We start from the raw sequence: 26,037 nt of genomic DNA, 5'->3' as shown, positions 1-26,037 counted from the left end.
GAGAGATGTAGGAGTTATGTTTTAATAACCTGATCATATCCAGTGAGAGATGTTTTAATAACCTGATCATATCCAGTGAGAGATGTTTTAATAACCTGATCATATCCTTATTATAAATCAACATAAGATATGGTTTAGGTTTATGTATTTTAACGCTTTATCATTTTTCTATGATTTTTAACACTTTACTCGTTCAAATTACACAGTTGGTAAAGCCAATGTACCTGAAATGCTCAATGAAGACTATTTATCTGATGTTGAAGAAGGTACTTTCACCTTTTTACTTTTTCTTAGTTTCTTCAGCAGATGTTTGAGCTTCCTCTGTTATTTTCTTTCGTCTCAGACTAACCAGATATCGTCTCCTGTCTCACGCTAGGTGTGTTGTCATGGACTCTGTATTTTATGCTTTGGTATCCCAGGAATATGCCTTTATCTGGGTTGAACCCGGAGAACTTGAATCTGATCTTTTCATCCATTCTCTGTTGACTAAGTTGTATTTTCTTTCACTTGGTCTACAGAGCTTCTCCTTCTCATTCAACACTGCTTTTGTTTCTTGCAGTGTTGACATTTATGAGAGAGAGAGAGAGACAGAGAGAGAGAGAGATGACATTTATAACATACCTTACTCACTGAAATCATCTTGATACAGGATCTTTGTTTTAACAGAGATGGAATTTCAGTGTGTCTATGAGAGCTACTGTCGTAAGTGCAGACTTTGACTTTACATTAATGATACTAAACACAAACTAACGGTGTTTGTGTTCAAATGGTTTCTAATATAGAGTGAAGTGGACAGATTTAACTGTCTCTAAATGTATCTCTGCTGTAACTCAGTGTGTAGTTACAGCTGACTGACCGTGGTACTGAGATATTAACGGCTGTGTGTCTCCGTAACACACTGCCACATGCTAAACATAGATCATTTCCTCAACACTGTTAAGGCCAGAGTAATGCTCTGAAATACACTCAAACGTTTCCCTCCAGGTGTCGTGTATCTGTGTGTTTCACGTGGCCTTGACCCCTAGCCAGGTATTAGCCAATAGCAAGGTCTAGTTCAGACCAACAGCCAGGTATTAGCCAATAGGAAGGTCTAGTTCAGACCAACAGCCAGGTATTAGCCAATAGGAAGGTCTAGTTCAGACCAACAGCCAGTTATTAGCCAATAGAAATGTCTAGTTCACACCAACAGCCAGTTATTAGCCAATAGAAAGGTCTAGTTCAGACCAACAGCCAGTTATTAGCCAATAGAAATGTATAGTTCAGACCAACAGCCAGTTATTAGCCAATAGAAAGGTCTAGTTCACACCAACAGCCAGTTATTAGCCAATAGAAAGGTCTAGTTCAGACCAACAGCCAGTTATTAGCCAATCGAAAGGTCTAGTTCAGACCAACAGCCAGTTATTAGCCAATAGAAAGGTCTAGTTCACACCAACAGCCAGTTATTAGCCAATAGAAAGGTCTAGTTCAGACCAACAGCCAGTTATTAGCCAATCGAAAGGTCTAGTTCAGACCAACAGCCAGTTATTAGCCAATAGAAAGGTCTAGTTCAGACCAACAGCCAGTTATTAGCCAATAGAAAGGTCTAGTTCAGACCATCAGCCAGTTATTAGCCAATAGAAAGGTCTAGTTCAGACCATCAGCCAGTTATTAGCCAATAGAAAGGTCTAGTTCAGACCAACAGCCAGTTATTAGCCAATAGAAAGATCTAGTTCAGATCAACAGCCAGTTATTAGCCAATAGCAAGGTCTAGTTCAGACCAACAGCCAGTTATTAGCCAATAGAAAGGTCTAGTTCAGACCAACAGCCAGTTATTAGCCAATAGAAAGGTCTAGTTCAGACCAACAGCCAGTTATTAGCCAATAGAAAGGTCTAGTTCAGACCAACAGCCAGTTATTAGCCAATAGAAAGGTCTAGTTCAGACCAACAGCCAGTTATTAGCCAATATAAATACAGCTGACTGTCCCTTACTACCATACCACTGTCACTGATCTAGTCCTGTCCTGGTCTGATCTAGTCCTGTCCTGGTCTGATTTAGTCCTGTGTCCCGTTGGTAGGATAGACATGATACCCTTAGAGCCTCAGGAGGCAGGCAGGAGAAAGCTGATCTGTTTGTGAGTGAAAGATAGAGTGAAAGAGAGAGAGTGAGAGAGAGAGACAGAGAGAGAGACATTGCTTTGAAAATGTTTGAGTGCAGAGCTTGTTGCTGAATCCTGTGTCCCTCGACTGGATCTTGCGTAGTAAGTGATCGTCTCTGAGTGATTAGGACAGAGAGGGTTGAGTAGGTTTTCTGGTGTGATAAGGACAGAGAGGGTGGAGTAGGTTTTCTGGTTTGATTAGGACAGAGAGGGTGGAGTAGGTTTTCTAGTGTGATTAGGACAGAGAGTGTGGAGTAGGTTTTCTAGTGTGATTAGGACAGAGAGGGTGGAGTAGGTTTTCTGGTGTGATTAGGACAGAGAGGGTGGAGTAGGTTTTCTAGTGTGATTAGGACAGAGAGGGTGGAGTAGGTTTTCTGGTGTGATTAGGACAGAGAGGGTGGAGTAGGTTTTCTGGTGTGATTAGGACAGAGAGGGTGGAGTAGGTTTTCTAGTGTGATTAGGACAGAGAGGGTGGAGTAGGTTTTCTGGTGTGATTAGGACAGAGAGGGTTGAGTAGGTTTTCTGGTGTGATTAGGACAGAGAGTGTGGAGTAGGTTTTCTGGTGTGATTAGGACAGAGAGGGTGGAGTAGGTTTTCTGGTGTGATTAGGACAGAGAGGGTTGAGTAGGTTTTCTGCTGTGATTAGGACAGAGAGTGTGGAGTAGGTTTTCTGGTGTGATTAGGACAGAGAGGGTGGAGTAGGTTTTCTAGTGTGATTAGGACAGAGAGGGTGGAGTAGGTTTTCTAGTGTGATTAGGACAGAGAGGGTGGAGTAGGTTTTCTAGTGTGATTAGGACAGAGAGTGTGGAGTAGGTTTTCTAGTGTGATTAGGACAGAGAGTGTGGAGTAGGTTTTCTAGTGTGATTAGGACAGAGAGGGTGGAGTAGGTTTTCTAGTGTGATTAGGACAGAGAGGGTTGAGTAGGTTTTCTAGTGTGATTAGGACAGAGAGTGTGGAGTAGGTTTTCTAGTGTGATTAGGACAGAGAGGGTTGAGTAGGTTTTCTGGTGTGATTAGGACAGAGAGGGTGGAGTAGGTTTTCTGGTGTGATTAGGACAGAGAGGGTGGAGTAGGTTTTCTGGTGTGATTAGGACAGAGAGGGTGGAGTAGGTTTTCTGGTGTGATTAGGACAGAGAGGGTGGAGTAGGTTTTCTGGTGTGATTAGGACAGAGAGGGTGGAGTAGGTTTTCTGGTGTGATTAGGACAGAGAGGGTGGAGTAGGTTTTCTGGTGTGATTAGGACAGAGAGGGTGGAGTAGGTTTTCTGGTGTGATTAGGACAGAGAGGGTGGAGTAGGTTTTCTGGTGTGATTAGGACAGAGAGGGTGGAGTAGGTTTTCTAGCGTGATTAGGACAGAGAGGGTGGAGTAGGTTTTCTAGCGTGATTAGGACAGAGTGGGTGGAGTAGGTTTTCTGGTGTGATTAGGACAGAGAGGGTGGAGTAGGTTTTCTAGCGTGATTAGGACAGAGAGGGTGGAGTAGGTTTTCTAGCGTGATTAGGACAGAGAGTGTGGAGTAGGTTTTCTGGTGTGATTAGGACAGAGAGGGTGGAGTAGGTTTTCTGGTGTGATTAGGACAGAGAGGGTGGAGTAGGTTTTCTGGTGTGATTAGGACAGAGAGGGTGGAGTGGGTTTTCTGGTGTGATTAGGACAGAGAGGGTGGAGTAGGTTTTCTGGTGTGATTAGGACAGAGAGGGTGGAGTAGGTTTTCTGGTGTGATTAGGACAGAGAGGGTGGAGTAGGTTTTCTGGTGTGATTAGGACAGAGAGTGTGGAGGGAGAGAGAGGGTGGCGGGAGAGGGAGAGAGAGGGTGGAGGGACAGAGAGTGGAGAGGGAGAGAGGGAGAGAGTGTGGCGGGAAAGAGAGAGGGTGGCGGGAGAGATGGAGAGAGAGTGTGGAGAGAGGGAGAGAGAGGGTGGAGGGAGAGGGGGAGGGTAATACTTGAATGGACATTCTTGTGAGGAATGTCACCAGATGAGGTCTGTCAAGTTTTGTTGTGTGTTTCTGCAGTTAGAGAGGGCAGGGGAGGAGAGGGAGAGGCGATGGGAGGAGGGGGAGGAGAGGGAGAGGTGCAGGGGGGAGGTTGGAGGAATGGGGGAGGGGTTGCTGTAGATCAGCAAGGGGTCGATGAACTCTGCTTTATCGCCGGTGGAATGCTGTTCTCCCCTCGCTGGATGGCTTGCTGGCTGGTTGATGTGCACTCGCTCTAGTTTCTACGTTCTAACCCCTCCTTTCCTCTGCGTCATCTCTCTCCAACGTCCATTAACACTCTGCGTCGGGACTCCCCTGGGTGGCTGACTCTACAAACCTACTCATCATAGCTGCAATATTGGCTTCTAACTTTAGAATGGGTGTTGTTGTTGAACACGTTGTTTTCACGGCTTAAACCATTGCTTTGTATTCAGTGACTAAACAAGCCTAGTGTGAGTAACTGAGTAGCCCAGTGGCTGTTGTGTCCTGTCAGCTGTGTGTCCCGTGGCAGAGCAGGGGACAGGACAGTGGAACAGGCCTCCAGGCTTCTATTGATCTGCTAAAACAGCCTGTCTGGTCTGTAGACACTCCTACTGGACCTGCTTTCAGGGGTTAGAGCATGGCTGTTCCAGTTAGGACAGCAGAGAGAGGGGACTGGACTAGAGGAGTGTAGGGGGAGGGGACTGGACTAGAGGACTGTAGGGAGAGAGAGGACTGGACTAGAGGACTGTCTAACTAACTGGAGAGAGGGGACAGTGACTTGAGGACTGTCTAACTAACTGGAGAGAGGGGACTGTGACTTGAGGACTGTCTAACTAACTGGAGAGAGGGGACTGTGACTTGAGGACTGTCTAACTAACTGGAGAGAGGGGACTGTGACTTGAGGACTGTCTAACTAACTGGAGAGAAGGGACTGTGACTTGAGGACTGTCTAACTAACTGGAGAGAAGGGACTGTGACTTATAGACTGTCTAACTAACTGGAGAGAGGGGACTGTGAGCTGTGGACTGTCTAACTAACTGGAGAGAAGGGACTGTGACTTGAGGACTGTCTAACTAACTGGAGAGAAGGGACTGTGACTTGAGGACTGTCTAACTAACTGGAGAGAGGGGACTGGACTAGAGGACTGTCTAACTAACTGGAGAGAGGGGACTGTGACTTGAGGACTGTCTAACTAACTGGAGAGAAGGGACTGTGACTTATAGACTGTCTAACTAACTGGAGAGAGGGGACTGGACTAGAGGACTGTCTAACTAACTGGAGAGAGAGGACTGGACTAGAGGACTGTCTAACTAACTGGAGAGAGGGGACTGGACTAGAGGACTGTCTAACTAACTGGAGAGAGAGGACTGGACTAGAGGACTGTCTAACTAACTGGAGAGAGGGGACTGTGAGCTGTGGACTGTCTAACTAACTGGAGAGAGGGGACTGTGAGCTGTGGACTGTCTAACTAACTGGAGAGAGGGGACTGTGAGCTGTGGACTGTCTAACTAACTGGAGAGAGAGGACTGGACTAGAGGACTGTCTAACTAACTGGAGAGAGAGGACTGGACTAGAGGACTGTCTAACTAACTGGAGAGAGGGGACTGTGAGCTGTGGACTGTCTAACTAACTGATTGCTGTTATGTCAGGTGAGGATGCGATGACAGGCGACACGGATAAATACCTGGGACCCCAGGACCTGAAAGAGCTGGGAGACGACTCTCTGCCTCAGGAGGGATACATGGGCTTTAGCATCGGAGCACGCAGCGCCAGGTACCATACCCTCTACCCACTACCCACTACCCACTACCCTCTACCCACTACCCACTACCCTCTACCCTCTACCCACTACCCTCTACCCACTGCCCACTACCCACTACCCTCTACCCTCTACCCACTACCCACTACCCTCTACCCACTACCCACTACCCTCTACCCACTACCCACTACCCACTACCCACAACCCACTACCCACTACCCTCTACCCTCTACCCACTACCCTCTACCCTCTACCCTCTACCCACTACCCACTACCCTCTACCCTCTGCCCACTACCCTCTACCCACTACCCACTACCCACTACCCTCTACCCTCTACCCACTACCCTCTACCCACTACCCTCTACCCACTACCCTCTACCAGCTACACACTACCCACTACCCTCTACCCACTACCCTCTACCCTCTACCCACTACCCACTACCCTCTACCCTCTACCCACTACCCTCTACCCTCTACCCACTACCCTCTACCCACTACCCACTACCCTCTACCCTCTACCCTCTACCCACTACCCTCTACCCACTACCCACTACCCTCTACCCACTACCCTCTACCCACTACCCTCTACCAGCTACACACTACCCACTACCCTCTACCCACTACCCTCTACCCACTACCCACTACCCTCTACCCACTACCCTCTGCCCACTACCCACTACCCTCTACCCACTACCCACTACCCACTACCCTCTACCCACTACCCTCTGCCCACTACCCACTACACTCTACCCACTACCCTCTACCCACTACCCACTACCCACAACCCACTACCCTCTACCCACTACCCTCTACCCTCTACCCACTACCCTCTGCCCACTACCCTCTACCCACTACCCACTACCCTCTACCCACTACCCTCTACCCACTACACACTACCCACTACCCTCTACCCACTACCAGCTACCCTCTACCCACTACCAGCTACCCACTACCCTCTAGCCACTACCCTCTACCCACTACACAATACCCACTACCCACTACCCTCTACCAGCTACCCACTACCCACTACCCACTACCCTCTACCCACTACCCTCTACCCACTACCCTCTACCCACTACCCTCTACCCACTACCCTCTACCCACTACCCACTACCCTCTACCCACTACCCACTACCCTCTGACATGCTCTGGTACTGTGTATAATTATTACAATGTATAATGGGTTTGATATGGACCATCAATATCTGTAGATATGTTCCTAAGGTACATCCAATCGATCATGTGATGCAGTCCAATGAACATAGATTTCCAGACAACCCTAACCCTATCACAATCAACACTGAGTTCTTAGTGTGAGCAGGGCAGTAATCACTTATCTAATAACGTTGATGTGTATTGGGTTTGTGTTCAGGAGGAAATATGATCTAGTCGTACTGTAATAGTGTGATAGTACTAACCTCAGCGTCAGACACAACTACTGTGTTGGCTGCAGTGCTCTGGTCAGTGTGTTTGTGGTATGATTAGAATTACTTCTGTTCTGCCTCTGGTTCAATAACAGGAAGGTTTAATTAACTTCCAGTTGAAAGGAAGGTTTAATAACCCCAGTTATCACTTCCAGTTGAAAGGAAGGTTCAGTAACCCCAGTTATCACTTCCAGTTGAAAGGAATGTTCAGTAACCCCAGTTATCACTTCCAGTTGAAAGGAAGGTCCCATAACCCCAGTTATCACTTCCAGTTGAAAGGACGGTTTAATAACCCCAGTTATCACTTCCAGTTGAAAGGAAGGTTCAGTAACCCCAGTTATCACTTCCAGTTGAAAGGAATGTTCAGTAACCCCAGTTATCACTTCCAGTTGAAAGGAAGGTCCCATAACCCCAGTTATCACTTCCAGTTGAAAGGAAGGTTTAATAACCCCAGTTATCACTTCCAGTTGAAAGGAAGGTTTAATAACCCCAGTTATCACTTCCAGTTGAAAGGAAGGTTTAATAACCCCAGTTATCACTTCCAGTTGAAAGGAAGGTTCAGTAACCCCAGTTATCACTTCCAGTTGAAAGGAAGGTTTAATAACCCCAGTTATCACTTCCAGTTGAAAGGAAGGTTTAATAACCCCAGTTATCACTTCCAGTTGAAAGGAAGGTTTAATAACCCCAGTTATCACTTCCAGTTGAAAGGAAGGTTTAATAACCCCAGTTATCACTTCCAGTTGAAAGGACGGTTTAATAACCCCAGTTATCACTTCCAGTTGAAAGGAAGGTTTAATAACCCCAGTTATCACTTCCAGTTGAAAGGAAGGTTTAATAACCCCAGTTATCACTTCCAGTTGAAAGGAAGGTTCAGTAACCCCAGTTATCACTTCCAGTTGAAAGGAATGTTCAGTAACCCCAGTTATCACTTCCAGTTGAAAGGAAGGTCCCATAACCCCAGTTATCACTTCCAGTTGAAAGGAAGGTTTAATAACCCCAGTTATCACTTCCAGTTGAAAGGAAGGTTTAATAACCCCAGTTATCACTTCCAGTTGAAATGAAGGTTCAGTAACCCCAGTTATCACTTCCAGTTGAAAGGAAGGTTTAATAACCCCAGTTATCACTTCCAGTTGAAAGGAAGGTTTAATAACCCCAGTTATCACTTCCAGTTGAAAGGAAGGTTCAGTAACCCCAGTTATCACTTCCAGTTGAAAGGAAGGTTTAATAACCCCAGTTATCACTTCCAGTTGAAAGGAAGGTTTAATAACCCCAGTTATCACTTCCAGTTGAAAGGAAGGTTTAATAACCCCAGTTATCACTTCCAGTTGAAAGGAAGGTTTAATAACCCCAGTTATCACTTCCAGTTGAAAGGAAGGTTTAATAACCCCAGTTATCACTTCCAGTTGAAAGGAAGGTTTAATAACCCCAGTTATCACTTCCAGTTGAAAGGAAGGTTTAATAACCCCAGTTATCACTTCCAGTTGAAAGGAAGGTTTAATAACCCCAGTTATCACTTCCAGTTGAAAGGAAGATTTAATAACCCCAGTTATCACTTCCAGTTGAAAGGAAGGTTTAATAACCCCAGTTATCACTTCCAGTTGAAAGGAAGATTTAATAACCCCAGTTATCACTTCCAGTTGAAAGGAAGGTTTAATAACCCCAGTTATCACTTCCAGTTGAAAGGAAGGTTCAGTAACCCCAGTTATCACTTCCAGTTGAAAGGAAGGTTTAATAACCCCAGTTATCACTTCCAGTTGAAAGGAAGGTTTAATAACCCCAGTTATCACTTCCAGTTGAAAGGAAGGTTTAATAACCCCAGTTATCACTTCCAGTTGAAAGGACGGTTTAATAACCCCAGTTATCACTTCCAGTTGAAAGGAAGGTTTAATAACCCCAGTTATCACTTCCAGTTGAAAGGAAGGTTTAATAACCCCAGTTATCACTTCCAGTTGAAAGGAAGGTTCAGTAACCCCAGTTATCACTTCCAGTTGAAAGGAATGTTCAGTAACCCCAGTTATCACTTCCAGTTGAAAGGAAGGTCCCATAACCCCAGTTATCACTTCCAGTTGAAAGGAAGGTTTAATAACCCCAGTTATCACTTCCAGTTGAAAGGAAGGTTTAATAACCCCAGTTATCACTTCCAGTTGAAAGGAAGGTTCAGTAACCCCAGTTATCACTTCCAGTTGAAAGGAAGGTTTAATAACCCCAGTTATCACTTCCAGTTGAAAGGAAGGTTTAATAACCCCAGTTATCACTTCCAGTTGAAAGGAAGGTTCAGTAACCCCAGTTATCACTTCCAGTTGAAAGGAAGGTTTAATAACCCCAGTTATCACTTCCAGTTGAAAGGAAGGTTTAATAACCCCAGTTATCACTTCCAGTTGAAAGGAAGGTTTAATAACCCCAGTTATCACTTCCAGTTGAAAGGAAGGTTTAATAACCCCAGTTATCACTTCCAGTTGAAAGGAAGGTTTAATAACCCTAGTTATCACTTCCAGTTGAAAGGAAGGTTTAATAACCCCAGTTATCACTTCCAGTTGAAAGGAAGGTTTAATAACCCCAGTTATCACTTCCAGTTGAAAGGAAGATTTAATAACCCCAGTTATCACTTCCAGTTGAAAGGAAGGTTTAATAACCCCAGTTATCACTTCCAGTTGAAAGGAAGATTTAATAACCCCAGTTATCACTTCCAGTTGAAAGGAAGGTTTAATAACCCCAGTTATCACTTCCAGTTGAAAGGAAGGTTCAGTAACCCCAGTTATCACTTCCAGTTGAAAGGAAGATTTAATAACCCCAGTTATCACTTCCAGTTGAAAGGAAGGTTTAATAACCCCAGTTATCACTTCCAGTTGAAAGGAAGGTTTAATAATCCCAGTTATCACTTCCAGTTGAAAGGAAGGTTTAATAACCCCAGTTATCACTTCCAGTTGAAAGGAAGGTTTAATAACCCCAGTTATCACTTCCAGTTGAAAGGAAGGTTTAATAACCCCAGTTATCACTTCCAGTTGAAAGGAAGGTTTAATAACCCCAGTTATCACTTCCAGTTGAAAGGAAGGTTTAATAACCCCAGTTATCACTTCCAGTTGAAAGGAAGGTTCAGTAACCCCAGTTATCACTTCCAGTTGAAAGGAAGGTTTAATAACCCCAGTTATCACTTCCAGTTGAAAGGAAGGTTTAATAACCCCAGTTATCACTTCCAGTTGAAAGGAAGGTTCAGTAACCCCAGTTATCACTTCCAGTTGAAAGGAAGGTTTAATAACCCCAGTTATCACTTCCAGTTGAAAGGAAGGTTTAATAACCCCAGTTATCACTTCCAGTTGAAAGGAAGGTTTAATAACCCCAGTTATCACTTCCAGTTGAAAGGAAGGTTTAATAACCCCAGTTATCACTTCCAGTTGAAAGGAAGGTTTAATAACCCCAGTTATCACTTCCAGTTGAAAGGAAGGTTCAGTAACCCCAGTTATCACTTCCAGTTGAAAGGAATGTTCAGTAACCCCAGTTATCACTTCCAGTTGAAAGGAAGGTCCCATAACCCCAGTTATCACTTCCAGTTGAAAGGAAGGTTTAATAACCCCAGTTATCACTTCCAGTTGAAAGGAAGGTTTAATAACCCCAGTTATCACTTCCAGTTGAAAGGAAGGTTCAGTAACCCCAGTTATCACTTCCAGTTGAAAGGAAGGTTTAATAACCCCAGTTATCACTTCCAGTTGAAAGGAAGGTTTAATAACCCCAGTTATCACTTCCAGTTGAAAGGAAGGTTCAGTAACCCCAGTTATCACTTCCAGTTGAAAGGAAGGTTTAATAACCCCAGTTATCACTTCCAGTTGAAAGGAAGGTTTAATAACCCCAGTTATCACTTCCAGTTGAAAGGAAGGTTTAATAACCCCAGTTATCACTTCCAGTTGAAAGGAAGGTTTAATAACCCCAGTTATCACTTCCAGTTGAAAGGAAGGTTTAATAACCCTAGTTATCACTTCCAGTTGAAAGGAAGGTTTAATAACCCCAGTTATCACTTCCAGTTGAAAGGAAGGTTTAATAACCCCAGTTATCACTTCCAGTTGAAAGGAAGATTTAATAACCCCAGTTATCACTTCCAGTTGAAAGGAAGGTTTAATAACCCCAGTTATCACTTCCAGTTGAAAGGAAGATTTAATAACCCCAGTTATCACTTCCAGTTGAAAGGAAGGTTTAATAACCCCAGTTATCACTTCCAGTTGAAAGGAAGGTTCAGTAACCCCAGTTATCACTTCCAGTTGAAAGGAAGGTTTAATAACCCCAGTTATCACTTCCAGTTGAAAGGAAGGTTTAATAATCCCAGTTATCACTTCCAGTTGAAAGGAAGGTTTAATAACCCCAGTTATCACTTCCAGTTGAAAGGAAGGTTTAATAACCCCAGTTATCACTTCCAGTTGAAAGGAAGGTTTAATAACCCCAGTTATCACTTCCAGTTGAAAGGAAGGTTCAGTAACCCCAGTTATCACTTCCAGTTGAAAGGAAGGTTTAATAACCCCAGTTATCACTTCCAGTTGAAAGGAAGGTTTAATAACCCCCGTTTCAGAGAGCGTCAGTGTTTAACATCAGTGTTAAATGTCAGTGTTTAACACAACTCAGAGCATCAGACCCAGGTCCATTACAACCACACTGCATTTCTGCTTTGTCCTTCTCACCTTTGTTGCTTTCAATATCTCCTGTTTTGCACTTTTCTCCCATTTCAAACTCGTACCTCGTCCCATAGCCCCAAGGTCTGCAGGTAAGATGGGATGACGTGTTTCCAGATGTCAAACTTTACTTCCTAGATCCCCAGCCAACCATCACAACTACATCAACCACTGTGTTGTGATTTCTCATTGATTTGTTGTACTCCATCTTACTGAGTGGACAGTTTGATGCTTTTAACTATGCCCTTTCATTTGACTTCCAGTGCGTTGTGATGTATCAGTATTGTGTCTGTTGGATGTAGTCTTTCTGGGGTCATGCTGCCTCTGCTTGGTTCAGTCTGTATCAGTATTGTGTCTGTTGGATGTAGTCTTTCTGGGGTCATGCTGCCTCTGCTTGGTTCAGTCTGTATCAGTATTGTGTCTGTTGGATGTAGTCTTTCTGGGGTCATGCTGCCTCTGCTTGGTTCAGTCTGTATCAGTATTGTGTCTGTTGGATGTAGTCTTTCTGGGGTCATGCTGCCTCTGCTTGGTTCAGTCTGTATCAGTATTGTGTCTGTTGGATGTAGTCTTTCTGGGGTCATGCTGCCTCTGCTTGGTTCAGTCTGTATCAGTATTGTGTCTGTTGGATGTAGTCTTTCTGGGGTCATGCTGCCTCTGCTTGGTTCAGTCTGTATCAGTATTGTGTCTGTTGGATGTAGTCTTTCTGGGGTCATGCTGCCTCTGCTTGGTTCAGTCTGTTCAGTTGAGATGCTGCATCGCTTTGGTTTGGACCGATTCTTTATCTAGCTTGAAGGAATCTGTGTTAATGTGACCATCTCTTCCAAGGTAGAGACCATGGCATATAGATGTACAGTGTCTTTAGACAGTATTCACACCCTTTGACTGTTTCCACATGTTGTTTTGTTACAGTCTGAGTTTAAAATGGATTACATTAAGTTGTTGTGTCGTCGGCGAGTGGGTAAACCGCCTCTACCATCCGTTCTATTGGCCAACGTGAAATAACTGGAGAATAAACTGGATAATCTACGATCGAGACTATCGTACCAACGGGACATTAAAAACTGTAATATCTATCACCGAGTCGTGGCTAAACGCCGACACAGAGAATATAGAGCTGGTTTTCCGTGCATCGGCAGGACATAGCAGCTACGTCTGGTAAGACGAGGGGTGGAGGTGTGTGTCTATTTGTCAATAACAACTGGTGCGCGATGTCTAATATTAAAGAAGTTTTGAGGTATTGCTCACCTGAGGTAGAATACCTTATGATAAGCTGTAGACCACACTATTTACCAAGAGAGTTCTCATCTATACTATTCGTAGCAGTCTATTTACCACCACAAATCCATGCTGGCACTAAGCGCACACTTAACAAGTAGGGCCTTCAGAAGTAGTGCACTGTATAGGGAATAGCATACTTGTTAGGTTGCAACACTCAACCAGCTGTATAAGGCCATAAGCAAACAAGAAAATGCTCATCCAGAAGCGGCACTCCATGCGTCCAACAACAACATTGACGAATACGCTGATTCGGTGAGCGAGTTCATTAGAAAGTGATTGACGATGTCGTACCCACAGCAACGATTAAAACATTCCCAAACCAGAAACCGTGGATTGATGGCAGCATTCGCGTGAAACTGAAAAGCGCGAACCACTGCTTTTAACCAGGGCAAGGTGACCGGAAACATGACCGAATACAAACAGTGTAGCTATTCCCTCCGCAAGGCAATCAAACAAGCTAAGTCCCAGTATAGAGACAAAGTAGAGTCGCAATTCAACAGCTCAGACACAAGCGGTATGTGGCAGGGTCTACAGTCAATCACGGATTACAAGAAGAAAACCAGCCCCGTCGCGGACCAGGATGTCTTGCTCCCAGACAGACTAAATAACTTTTTTGCTCGCTTTGAGGACAATACAGTGCCACTGACACGGCCCGCTACCAAAACCTGCGGGCTCTCCTTCACTGCAGCCGAGGTGAGTAAAACATTTAAACGTGTTAACCCTCGCAAGGCTGCAGGCCCAGACGGCATTCCCAGCCGCGTCCTCAGAGCATGCGCAGACCAGCTGGCTGGTGTGTTTAAGGACATATTCAATCAATCCTTATCCCAGTCTGCTGTTCCCACATGCTTCAAGAGGGCCACCATTGTTCCTGTTCCCAAGAAAGCTAAGGTAACTGAGCTAAACGACTACCGCCCCGTAGCACTCACTTCCGTCATCATGAAGTGCTTTGAGAGACTAGTCAAGGACCATATCACCTCCACCCTACCTGACACCCTAGACCCACTCCAATTTACTTACCGACCCAATAGGTCCACAGACGACGCAATCGCAACCACACTGCACACTGCCCTAACCCATCTGGACAAGAGGAATACCTATGTGAGAATGCTGTTCATCGACTACAGCTCAGCATTTAACACCATAGTGCCCTCCAAACTCGTCATCAAGCTCGAGACCCTGGGTCTCGACCCCGCCCTGTGCAACTGGGTCCTGGACTTCCTGACGGGCCGCCCCCAGGTGGTGAGGGTAGGTAACAACATCTTCACCCCGCTGATCCTCAACACTGGGGCCCCACAAGGGTGCGTTCTGAGCCCTCTCCTGTACTCCCTGTTCACCCACGACTGCGTGGCCATGCACGCCTCCAACTCAATCAAGTTTGCGGACGACACTACAGCGGTAGGCTTGATTACCAACAACGACGAGACGGCCTACAGGGAGGAGGTGAAGGCCCTCGGAGTGTGGTGTCAGGAAAATAACCTCACACTCAACGTCAACAAAACAAAGGAGATGATTGTGGACTTCAGGAAACAGCAGAGGGAGCACCCCCCTATCCACATCGACGGGACAGTAGTGGAGAAGGTGGAAAGTTTTAAGTTCCTCGGTGTACACATCACGGACAAACTGAATTGGTCCACCCACACAGACAGCGTTGTGAAGAAGGCGCAGCAGTGCCTCTTCAACCTCAGGAGGCTGAAGAAATTCGGCTTGTCACCAAAAGCACTCACAAACTTCTACAGATGCACAATCGAGAGCATCCTGTCGGGCTGTATCACGGCCTGGTACGGCAACTGCTCCGCCCACAACCGTAAGGCTCTCCAGAGGGTAGTGAGGTCTGCACAACGCATCACCGGGGGCAAACTACCTGCCCTCCAGGTCACCTACACCACCCGATGTCACAGGAAGGCCATAAAGATCATCAAGGACAACAACCACCCGAGCCACTGCCTGTTCACCCCGCTATCATCCAGAAGGCGAGGTCAGTACAGGTGCATCAAAGCAGGGACCGAGAGACTGAAAAACAGCTTCTATCTCAAGGCCATCAGACTGTTAAACAGCCACCACTAACATTTAGTGGCCGCTGCCAACATACTGACTCAACTCCAGCCACTTTAATAATGGGAATTGATGGAAATTATGTAAAAATGTATCACTAGCCACTTTAAACAATGCCACTTAATATAATGTTTACATACCCTACATTACTCATCTCATATGTATATGTATATACTGTACTCTATATCATCTACTGCATCTTGCCATCATTATGTAATACATGTATCACTAGCCACTTTAAACTATGCCACTTTATGTTTACATACCCTACATTACTCATATCATATGTATAGACTGTACACTATACCATCTACTGCATCTTGCCTATGCCGTTCTGTACCATCACTCATTCATATATCTTTATGTACATATTCTTTATCCCTTTACACTTGTATAAGGTAGTAGTTGTGGAATTGTTAGGTTCGATTACTTGTTGGTTATTACTGCATTGTCGGAACTAGAAGCACAAGCATTTCGCTACACTCGCATTAACATCTGCTAACCATGTGTATGTGACAAATAAAATTTGATTTGATTTGATTTAGTGGCCGGGGACTTAAATGCAGGGAAACTTAAATCAGTTTTACCAAATTTCTACCAGCATGTCACATGTGCAACCAGAGGAAAAGAAACTCTAGACCACCTTTACTCCACACAGACACATATAAAGCTGTCCGCCACCCTCCATTTGGAAAATCTGACCATAATTCTATCCTGCGACTCGCTCAATAAGGAAGTGGTCAGATGACACGGATGCTACGCTACAGGACTGTTTTGCTAGCATAGACTGGAATATGTTCTGGAATCATCCAATGGCATTGAGGAGTACACCACATCAGTCACCGGGTTCATCAATAAGTGAATCGACGACGTCGTCCCCACAGTGACCGTACGTACATATCCCAACCAGAATCCAGGGATTACAGGCAACATACACACCGAGCTAAAGGCTAGAGCTGCCGGTTTCAAGCAGCAGGACACTAATCCGGACGCTTATAAGAAATCCCGCTATGCCCTCAGACGAACCCATCAAACAAGCAAAGTGTCAATACAATAATAAGATTTAATCCTACTACACTGGCGCTGACGCTCGTCGGATATGGCAGGGCTTGCAAACTATTACGGACTACAAAGGGAAACCCGGCCGTGAGCTGCCAAGTGACGTGAGCCTACCAGATGAGCTAACTGCCTTTTATGCTTGCTTCGAGGCAAGCAATACTGATGCATACATGAGAGCACCAGCTGTTCCGGACGACCGTGTGATCACGCTCTCCGTAACCGATGTGAGCAAGACCTTTAAACAGGTCAACATTCCCAAGGCCGCTGGGACAGACGGATTACCAGGACGTGTTCTCCAAGCATGCGCGGACCAACTTGCAAGTGTTTTCCCTGACCAAGTCTGTTATACCGACATGTTTCAAGAAGATCACCATAGACCCTGTGCCCATGAAAGTGAAGGTAACCTGCCTAAATGACTACTGCCCCGTAGCACTCACGTCCGTAGCCATGAAGTGCTTTGAAAGGCTGGTCATGGTTCACATCAACACCATCATCCCAGAAACCCTGGACCCACTCCAATTCACATACCGCCCCAAAAGATCCACAGATGATGCAATCTCAATCGCACTCCACACTGCCCTTTCCCACCTGGACAAAAGGAACACCTATGTGAGAATGCTGTTCATTGACTACAGCTCAGAGTTTAACACCATAGTGCCCACAAAGCCCATCACTAAGCTAAGGACCCTGGGACTAAACACCTCTCTCTGCAACTGGATTCTGGACTTCCTGACGGGCCGCCCCCAGGTGGTAAGGGTAGGCAACAACACATCTGCCACGCTGATTCTCAACACTGGGGCCCCTCAGGGGTGCGTGCTTAGTCCCCTCCTGTACTTCCTGTTCTTCCACAACAGCTTGGCCAGGCACGACTCCAACACCATCAATAAGTTTGCTGACAACGCAACAGTGGTAGACCTGATCACTGACAACGATGAGACAGCCTATAGGGAGTAGGTCAGAGACCTGACAGTGTGGTGCCAAGACAACAACCTCTCCCTCAATGTGAGCAGGACAAAGGAGCTGATCATGGACTATAGGAATAGGAGGGCCGAACAGGCCTGCATTAACATCAACGGGGCTGAAGTGGAGAGGGTCAAGAGTTTCAAGTTACTTGGTGTCCTCATCACCACAAACTATCATGGTCCAAACACACCAAGACAGTCGTGAAAAGGGCACGACAACAATATTTGATTTGGACTTTTTGCACATTTTGTTACGTTACAGCATTTTTTCTAAAATATATTAAATACATTCCCAAACCAGAAACCGTGGATTGATGGCAGCATTCGCGTGAAACTGAAAGCGCGAACCACTGCTTTTAACCAGGGCAATATATATACTCTTATTCATCAATCTACACACAATACCTCATTATGACAAAGTGAAAACAAGTTTTAAAAAATCTTTGCAAATATATATAAAATTTAAAAAAATAACAAACGTATTTACATAAGTATTCAGACCCTTTGCTAGTTGTGCAGTGACACGCCCCATCCAACCTGACAGAGCTTGAGAGGATCTGCAGAGAAGAATGGGAGAAACTCCCCAAATACAGGTGTGCCAAGCTTGCAGTATCATACTCACGAAGACTTGAGGCTGTAATCGCTGCCAAAGGTGCTTCAACAAAGTACTGAGTACAGGGTCTGAATATTTATGTAAATGTGATATTTCAGTTTTGTATTTTTTATGAAAGTGCTAACATTTCTAAAAGCCTGTTTTTGCTTTGTCATTTTGGGGTATTGTGATGTCATTATGGGGTATTGTGATGTCATCATGGGGTATTGTGTGTAGATTGATGAGTGGAAAAAACTATCCATTTTAGAATAAGACTGTAACGTATTAAAATGTGGAGAAAGTCAAGTGGTCTGAATACTTTCCGAATGCACTGTGTATTAGTGTTTTATTTTTCATACATTTTTTACAAATGTAGAATTTTTCTTACACTTTAACATTCAAGTATTTTGTATAGAGTGTTGACAAAAAAATGACACTTAAATCCACATTAATCCCACTTTGTAACACAACAAAATGTGGAAAATGTCAAGGGGTGTGAATATTTTCTGACTGCACAGTAACTTGTTGCTTGCTAGCTACTCTGTTGACAGTTTTACAAGAACACGTGGTAGCTAACTAGCTTGTTAGTTGTTGATAAACAAATTAGTGAATGTGCTAGGAAGCTAAACAGCTACCTAGCTAGCTAGTTGATAGCTGTGGCTAGCTAAACAACTACCTAGCTAGCTAGTTGATAGCTGTGGCTAGCTAAACAGCTACCTAGCTAGCTAGTTGATAGCTGTGGCTAGCTAAACAGCTACCTAGCTAGCTAGCTGACTGCTGTGGCTAGCTAAACAGCTACCTAGCTAGCTAGTTGACTGCTGTGGCTAGCTAAACAGCTACCTAGCTAGCTAGTTGACTGCTGTGGCTAGCTAAACAGCTACCTAGCTAGCTAGTTGACTGCTGTGGCTAGCTAAACAGCTACCTATCTAGCTAGTTGACTGCTGTGGCTAGCTAAACAGCTACCAAGCTAGCTAGTTGACTGCTGTGGCTAGCTAAACAGCTACCTAGCTAGCTAGTTGACTGCTGTGGCTAGCTAAACAGCTACCTAGCTAGCTAGTTGACTGCTGTGGCTAGCTAAACAGCTACCTAGCTAGCTAGTTGACTGCTGTGGCTAGCTAAACAGCTACCTAGCTAGCTAGTTGACTGCTGTGGCTAGCTAAACAGCTACCAAGCTAGCTAGTTGACTGCTGTGGCTAGCTAAACAGCTATCTCGCTAGCTAGTTGACAGCTGTGGCTAGCTAAACAGCTACCTAGCTAGCTAGTTGACTGCTGTGGCTAGCTAAACAGCTACCTAGCTAGCTAGTTGACTGCTGTGGCTAGCTAAACAGCTACCTAGCTAGCTGCTGTGGCTAGACAAAAAGGACTCGTTTTGAAAGTTGGATTATCTTATCCTTTGAGGCTCTAAACGTGTTTTACTGTTATTTTGAGCATTGAAAGCAACTGGGAAACGTCCATGGCAGGTATTGTTGTCATCGTAGCTTGTTACATAACTTCTGAGTGATAGGAAGCAGGAGCACCACCAATCAGCCTGAACCACTATGCACATGCCCGTCATTACTATGACAATTAGTGTAATGTAGCCATGTCAGCAAATGACTGCTGTCTGAACACACACATTCTGATTTGGTTGCTTGTAACTTGCTGTTTGGACAGGGATGGACAGGGATGGATGGACAGGGATGGCAGTAGGGCTGGCAGTAGAGATGGCCATTAAGCTAGCACGCTAGCCAGTGGCTAGTGCTGTTCAGACCGGCATTGCAGAACATTTATCTAACTAGACCACTGGCTAGTGACATTTTTGTCTTTTCAAATATCCCATAACCCAGATGTTGTACCCGGGTTAGTACTAGCCGTCTACTAGCCCAGCTGGCCAGTGCCCAAAACCCTTACATTCCACGTTAGCACTGTCCATGTAAAACAGGCGTTGGTCCCAGTCTCTTTAACGCTAGTTATCAGACATAGCTCGTACATCATCATTGTGTTTTACCTGAGTTTGCTACTTCATTCAAACCCTTTCTTCATCTAGAATGCTATACACACCATAGACCTGCTGTATGTCGTTTTACACACCATCTCATACCATACATCTATAATCCCATTACCTCTACCATACATCTATAATCCCATTACATCTACCATACATCTATAATCCACATACCTCTACCATACATCTATAATCCCCATACCTCTACCATACATCTATAATCCCATACATCTACCATACATCTATAATCCTATACATCTACCATACATCTATAATCCCATACCTCTACCATACATCTATAATCCCCATACCTCTACCATACATCTATAATCCCATACATCTACCATACATCTATAATCCCATACATCTATAATCCCCATACCTCTACCATACATCTATAATCCCATACATCTACCATACATCTATAATCCCATACATCTACCATACATCTATAATCCCATACATCTACCATACATCTATAATCCCATACATCTACCATACATCTATAATCCCCATACCTCTACCATACATCTATAATCCCCATCCATCTGATGTCCAGTCAGTGGTTTATCCTACCATCTCATACATCTATAATCCCATTACCTCGTCCATACATCTATAATCCCATACATCTACCATACATCTATAATCCCCATACATCTGATGTCCAGTCAGTGGTTCATCCTACCATCTCATACATCTATAATCCCCATCTCTCTGATGTCCAGTCAGTGGTTCATCCTACCATACCATACATCTATAATCCCCATCCCTCTGATGTCCAGTCAGTGGTTCATCCTACCATCTCATACATCTATAATCCCCATCCATCTGATGTCCAGTCAGTGGTTCATCCTACCATCTCATACCATACATCTATAATCCCCATCCCTCTGATGTCCAGTCAGTGGTTCATCCTACCATCTCATACATCTATAATCCCCATCCCTCTGATGTCCAGTCAGTGGTTCATCCTACCATCTCATACATCTATAATCCCCATCCATCTGATGTCCAGTCAGTGGTTCATCCTACCATCTCATACCATACATCTATAATCCCCATCCCTCTGATGTCCAGTCAGTGGTTCATCCTACCATCTCATACATCTATAATCCCCATACCTCTGATGTCCAGTCAGTGGTTCATCCTACCATCTCATACCATACATCTATAATCCCCATCCATCTGATGTCCAGTCAGTGGTTCATCCTACCATCTCATACATCTATAATCCCCATCCATCTGATGTCCAGTCAGTGGTCCATCCTACCATCTCATACCATACATCTATAATCCCCATCCCTCTGATGTCCAGTCAGTGGTTCATCCTACCATCTCATACATCTATAATCCCCATCCCTCTGATGTCCAGTCAGTGGTTCATCCTACCATCTCATACATCTATAATCCCCATCCCTCTGATGTCCAGTCAGTGGTTCATCCTACCATCTCATACATCTATAATCCCCATCCCTCTGATGTCCAGTCAGTGGTTCATCCTACCATCTCATACCATACATCTATAATCCCCATCCCTCTGATGTCCAGTCAGTGGTCCATCCTGTGCTGTGCTGTGGGTTATATTTATATTGTATAGAGGTTAGCTGCATGTTGTAATGAGTTGTCTTTCTGTTCACCACACCCTCTCATCACCCCCCTGCCTGCCTGCCCCGCCACCCCCCTGCCTGTTGTTGCTGTGGTAACTTGGTACTGCTGTAAACAACAGTCTGCGGTCCTTCAGTTCGGATAGGTCCAACACCCTGAACAGGACCTCTTACACCAGAGACAGCATGATGATCGAAGAGATACTGGCTCCTACCAAGGATATGGTACGACCTGTCTGTCTGTATGTATGTATATCTGTCTGTTTATCTGTCTCTGTCTGTCTGTCTGTCTGTCTGTCTGTCTGTCTGTCTGTCTGTCTGTCTGTATGTCTGTCTGTCTGTCTGTATGTCTGTCTATCTGTCTCTGTCTCTGTCTATGTCTGTCGCTGTCTGTCTGTCTGTCTGTCTGTCTGTCTGTCTGTCTGTCTGTCTGTCTGTCTGTCTGTCTCTGTCTGTCTGTGTCTCTGTCTGTCTGTGTCTCTGTCTGTCTGTGTCTCTGTCTGTCTGTCTCTGTCTGGTCTCTGTCTGTGTCTCTGTCTGTCTCTGTCTATCTGTGTCTCTGTCTATGTCTGGTGTCTGTCTGTCTCTGTCTATCTGTGTCTCTGTCTGTCTGTGTCTCTGTCTGTCTGTGTCTCTGTCTGTCTATCGGTCTCTATCTTCTTCCTCTCCTCCCTACTCAAATACATGTTTCTTCTCTCCTGCTGCATCAGGGTGCCTGTAAAGACATGTCTTTCATAACTGAGCCTCAGAATAATACTGTTGTATTCTGACCTTCAGATGCAGCAAATGGGATTAGCATCTGCTGCTGGATACGTTCTGCTACTTCTATTAGAATAGTTCTAGGTTCTACTAGTTCTATTAGAATGGTTCTAGGTTCTACTAGTTCTATTAGAATAGTTATAGGTTCTACTAGTTATATTAGAATGGTTCTAGGTTCTACTAGTTCTATTAGAATGGTTCTAGGTTCTACTAGTTCTATTAGAATAGTTCTAGGTTCTACTAGTTATATTAGAATGGTTCTAGGTTCTACTAGTTCTATTAGAATAGTTCTAGGTTCTACTAGTTATATTAGAATGGTTCTAAGTTCTATGAGTTCTTTTAGAATAGTTCTAGGTTCTACTAGTTCTATTAGAATGGTTCTAAGTTATATGAGTTATTTTAGAATAGTTCTAGGTTCTACTAGTTCTATTAGAATAGTTATAGGTTCTACTAGTTCTATTAGAATAGTTCTAGGTTCTACTAGTTCTATTAGAATAGTTATAGGTTCTACTAGTTCTATTAGAATAGTTATAGGTTCTAGTAGTTCTATTAGAATAGTTCTAGGTTCTACTAGTTATATTAGAATGGTTCTAAGTTCTATTAGTTCTATTTTTTTAGAATTGTTATAGGTTCTACTACAGTTTTTCATTTAAAGGAGTGTTGCCCACAAAGCTGCTGGTGTTCATCTAGTTTGACATATTATAAGCTTCTCATATATTTTCGTCTCAGTGTTCTTGTGTTCCATAATGCTTTATTGCAATGCTTTTATCACTGCTAAACTATTTGTTACAGTTCTTTGATTATTATCAAGGCTGTCCACACACAGATCAGTACACTGTGTAGACTACGCTGTCTGTCTGTCTGTCTGTCTGTCTGTCTGTCTGTCTGTCTGTCTGTCTGTCTGTCTGTCTGTCCACACACAGATCAGTACACTGTGTAGACTACGCTGTCTGTCTGTCTGTCTGTCTGTCTGTCTGTCTGTCTGTCTGTCTGTCTGTCTGTCTGTCTGTCTGTCTGTCTGTCTGTCTGTCTGTCTGTCCACACACAGATCAGTACACTGTGTAGATGACATGTTTCTCCTCTGAGGATCCCTCAGTACTGATCTCCTGTCTGTCTGTCTGTCTGTCTGTCTGTCTGTCTGTCTGTCTGTCTGTCTGTCTGTCTGTCTGTCTGTCTGTCTGTCTGTCTGTCTGTCTGTCTGTCTGTCTGTCCACACACAGATCAGTACACTGTGTAGATGACATGTTTCTCCTCTGAGGATCCCTCAGTACTGATCTCCTGTCTGTCTGTCTGTCTGTCTGTCTGTCTGTCTGTCTGTCTGTCTGTCTGTCTGTCTGTCTGTCTGTCTGTCTGTCTGTCTGTCTGTCTGTCTGTCTGTCTGTCTGTCTGTCCACACACAGATCAGTACACTGTGTAGATGACATGTTTCTCCTCTGAGGATCCCTCAGTACTGATCTCCTGTCTGTCTGACTGTCTGTCTGTCTGTCTGTCTGTCCACACACAGATCAGTACACTGTGTAGATGACATGTTTCTCCTCTGAGGATCCCTCAGTACTGATCTCCTGTCTGTCTGTCTGTCTGTCTGTCTGTCTGTCTGTCTGTCTGTCTGTCTGTCTGTCTGTCTGTCTGTCTGTCTGTCTGTCCACACACAGATCAGTACACTGTGTGGATGACATGTTTCTCCTCTGAGGATCCCTCAGTACTGATCTCCTGTCTGTCTGACTGTCTTTCTGACTCTCTGTCTGTCTCACACTCTGTCTGTCTGACTGACTGTCTGTCTGTCTATCTGACTCTCTGCCTGTCTGACTGTCTTTCTGACTCTCTGTCTGTCTCACACTCTGTCTCACACTCTGTCTGTCTGACTGTCTTTCTGACTCTCTGTCTGTCTCACACTCTGACTGTCTGTCTGTCTGTCTGACTCTCTGCCTGTCTGACTGTCTTTCTGACTCTCTGTCTGTCTCACACTCTGTCTGTCTCACACTCTGTCTGTCTGACTGACTGTTTGTCTGTCTATCTGACTCTCTGTCTATCTGACTGTCTGTCTGTCTATCTGAGTCTCTGTCTATCTGTCTGTCTGTTTGTCTGTTTGTCTGTCTATCTAACTGTCTGTCTGTCTGTCTGTCTGTCTGTCTGTCTGTCTGTCTGTCTGTCTGTCTGTCTGTCTGTCTGACTTTCTGTCTGTCTGTCTGTCTGTCTGTCTGTCTGTCTGTCTGTCTGTCTGTCTGTCTGTCTGTCTGTCTGTCTGTCTGTCTGTCTGTCTGACTGTGTGTCTGTGTGTCTGTCTATCTGACTCTCTGCCTGACGGTCTGTCTGTCTCCTTCAGAACCTGGTGCTGGCCAGCAGAGACTGTGACTCTGACTCTCTGAGACACTACAGCTGGACTGCTGACACCTTGGACAACATCAACATGGTCTCCAGCCCCATCCACTCTGGGTAAGATACAGACTGACTCTATATCTACAGTAGAACAGTCCTGTAGACTCTGGGTAAGATACAGTCTGACTCTATATCTACAGTAGAACAGTCCTGTAGACTCTGGGTAAGATACAGACTGACTCTATATCTACAGTAGAACAGTCCTGTAGACTCTGGGTAAGATACAGACTGATTCTATATCTACAGTAGAACAGTCCTGTAGACTCTGGGTAAGATACAGACTGACTCTATATCTACAGTAGAACAGTCCTGTAGACTCTGGGTAAGATACAGACTGACTCTATATCTACAGTAGAACAGTCCGTAGACTCTGGGTAAGATACAGACTGACTCTATATCTACAGTAGAACAGTCCTGTAGACTCTGGGTAAGATACAGTCTGACTCTATATCTACAGTAGAAACAGTCCTGTAGACTCTGGGTAAGATACAGTCTGACTCTATATCTACAGTAGAACAGTCCTGTAGACTCTGGGTAAGATACAGTCTGACTCTATATCTACAGTAGAACAGTCCTGTAGACTCTGGGTAAGATACAGACTGACTCTATATCTACAGTAGAACAGTCCTGTAGACTCTGGGTAAGATACAGACTGATTCTATATCTACAGTAGAACAGTCCTGTAGACTCTGGGTAAGATACAGACTGACTCTATATCTACAGTAGAACAGTCCTGTAGACTCTGGGTAAGATACAGACTGACTCTATATCTACAGTAGAACAGTCCTGTAGACTCTGGGTAAGATACAGACTGACTCTATATCTACAGTAGAACAGTCCTGTAGACTCTGGGTAAGATACAGTCTGACTCTATATCTACTAGTATGAACAGTCCTGTAGACTCTGGGTAAGATACAGTCTGACTCTATATCTACAGTAGAACAGTCCTGTAGACTCTGGGTAAGATACAGTCTGACTCTATATCTACAGTAGAACAGTCCTGTAGACTCTGGGTAAGATACAGACTGACTCTATATCTACAGTAGAACAGTCCTGTAGACTCTGGGTAAGATACAGACTGATTCTATATCTACAGTAGAACAGTCCTGTAGACTGGGTAAGATACAGACTGACTCTATATCTACAGTAAACAGTCCTGTAGACTCTGGGTAAGATACAGACTGACTCTATATCTACAGTAGAACAGTCCTGTAGACTCTGGGTAAGATACAGACTGACTCTATATCTACAGTAGAACCGTCCTGTAGACTCTGGGTAAGATACAGTCTGACTCTATATCTACAGTAGAACAGTCCTGTAGACTCTGGGTAAGATACAGACTGACTCTATATCTACAGTAGAACCGTCTGTAGACTCTGGGTAAGATACAGTCTGACTCTATATCTACAGTAGAACAGTCCTGTAGACTCTGGGTAAGATACAGA

The 26,037-nt window shown here is 44.5% G+C and overlaps 1 protein-coding gene across 1 annotated transcript; it reads left to right on the top strand.

Moving 5' to 3' along the window:
- Positions 1 to 4,318: 4,318 nt before the first annotated feature.
- LOC120040194 (ankyrin-3-like) lies at positions 4,319 to 24,649 on the top strand (the record flags this gene model as incomplete). Its single annotated transcript, XM_038985439.1, has 4 exons — positions 4,319 to 4,554; positions 5,734 to 5,857; positions 21,580 to 21,682; positions 24,540 to 24,649. Coding segments are annotated over exons 2-4 (326 nt in total), but the record flags the coding sequence as incomplete, so codon positions are not given.
- Between the last annotated feature and the right edge of the window lie 1,388 nt (positions 24,650 to 26,037).

This window comes from Salvelinus namaycush, unplaced genomic scaffold (genome assembly GCF_016432855.1).
Source record: "Salvelinus namaycush isolate Seneca unplaced genomic scaffold, SaNama_1.0 Scaffold3346, whole genome shotgun sequence".
NCBI classification, from domain to species: Eukaryota; Metazoa; Chordata; class Actinopteri; order Salmoniformes; family Salmonidae; genus Salvelinus; species Salvelinus namaycush.
Note: the sequence above shows the minus strand (reverse complement) of the source record. Positions and strands in the feature narration are given on the sequence as shown.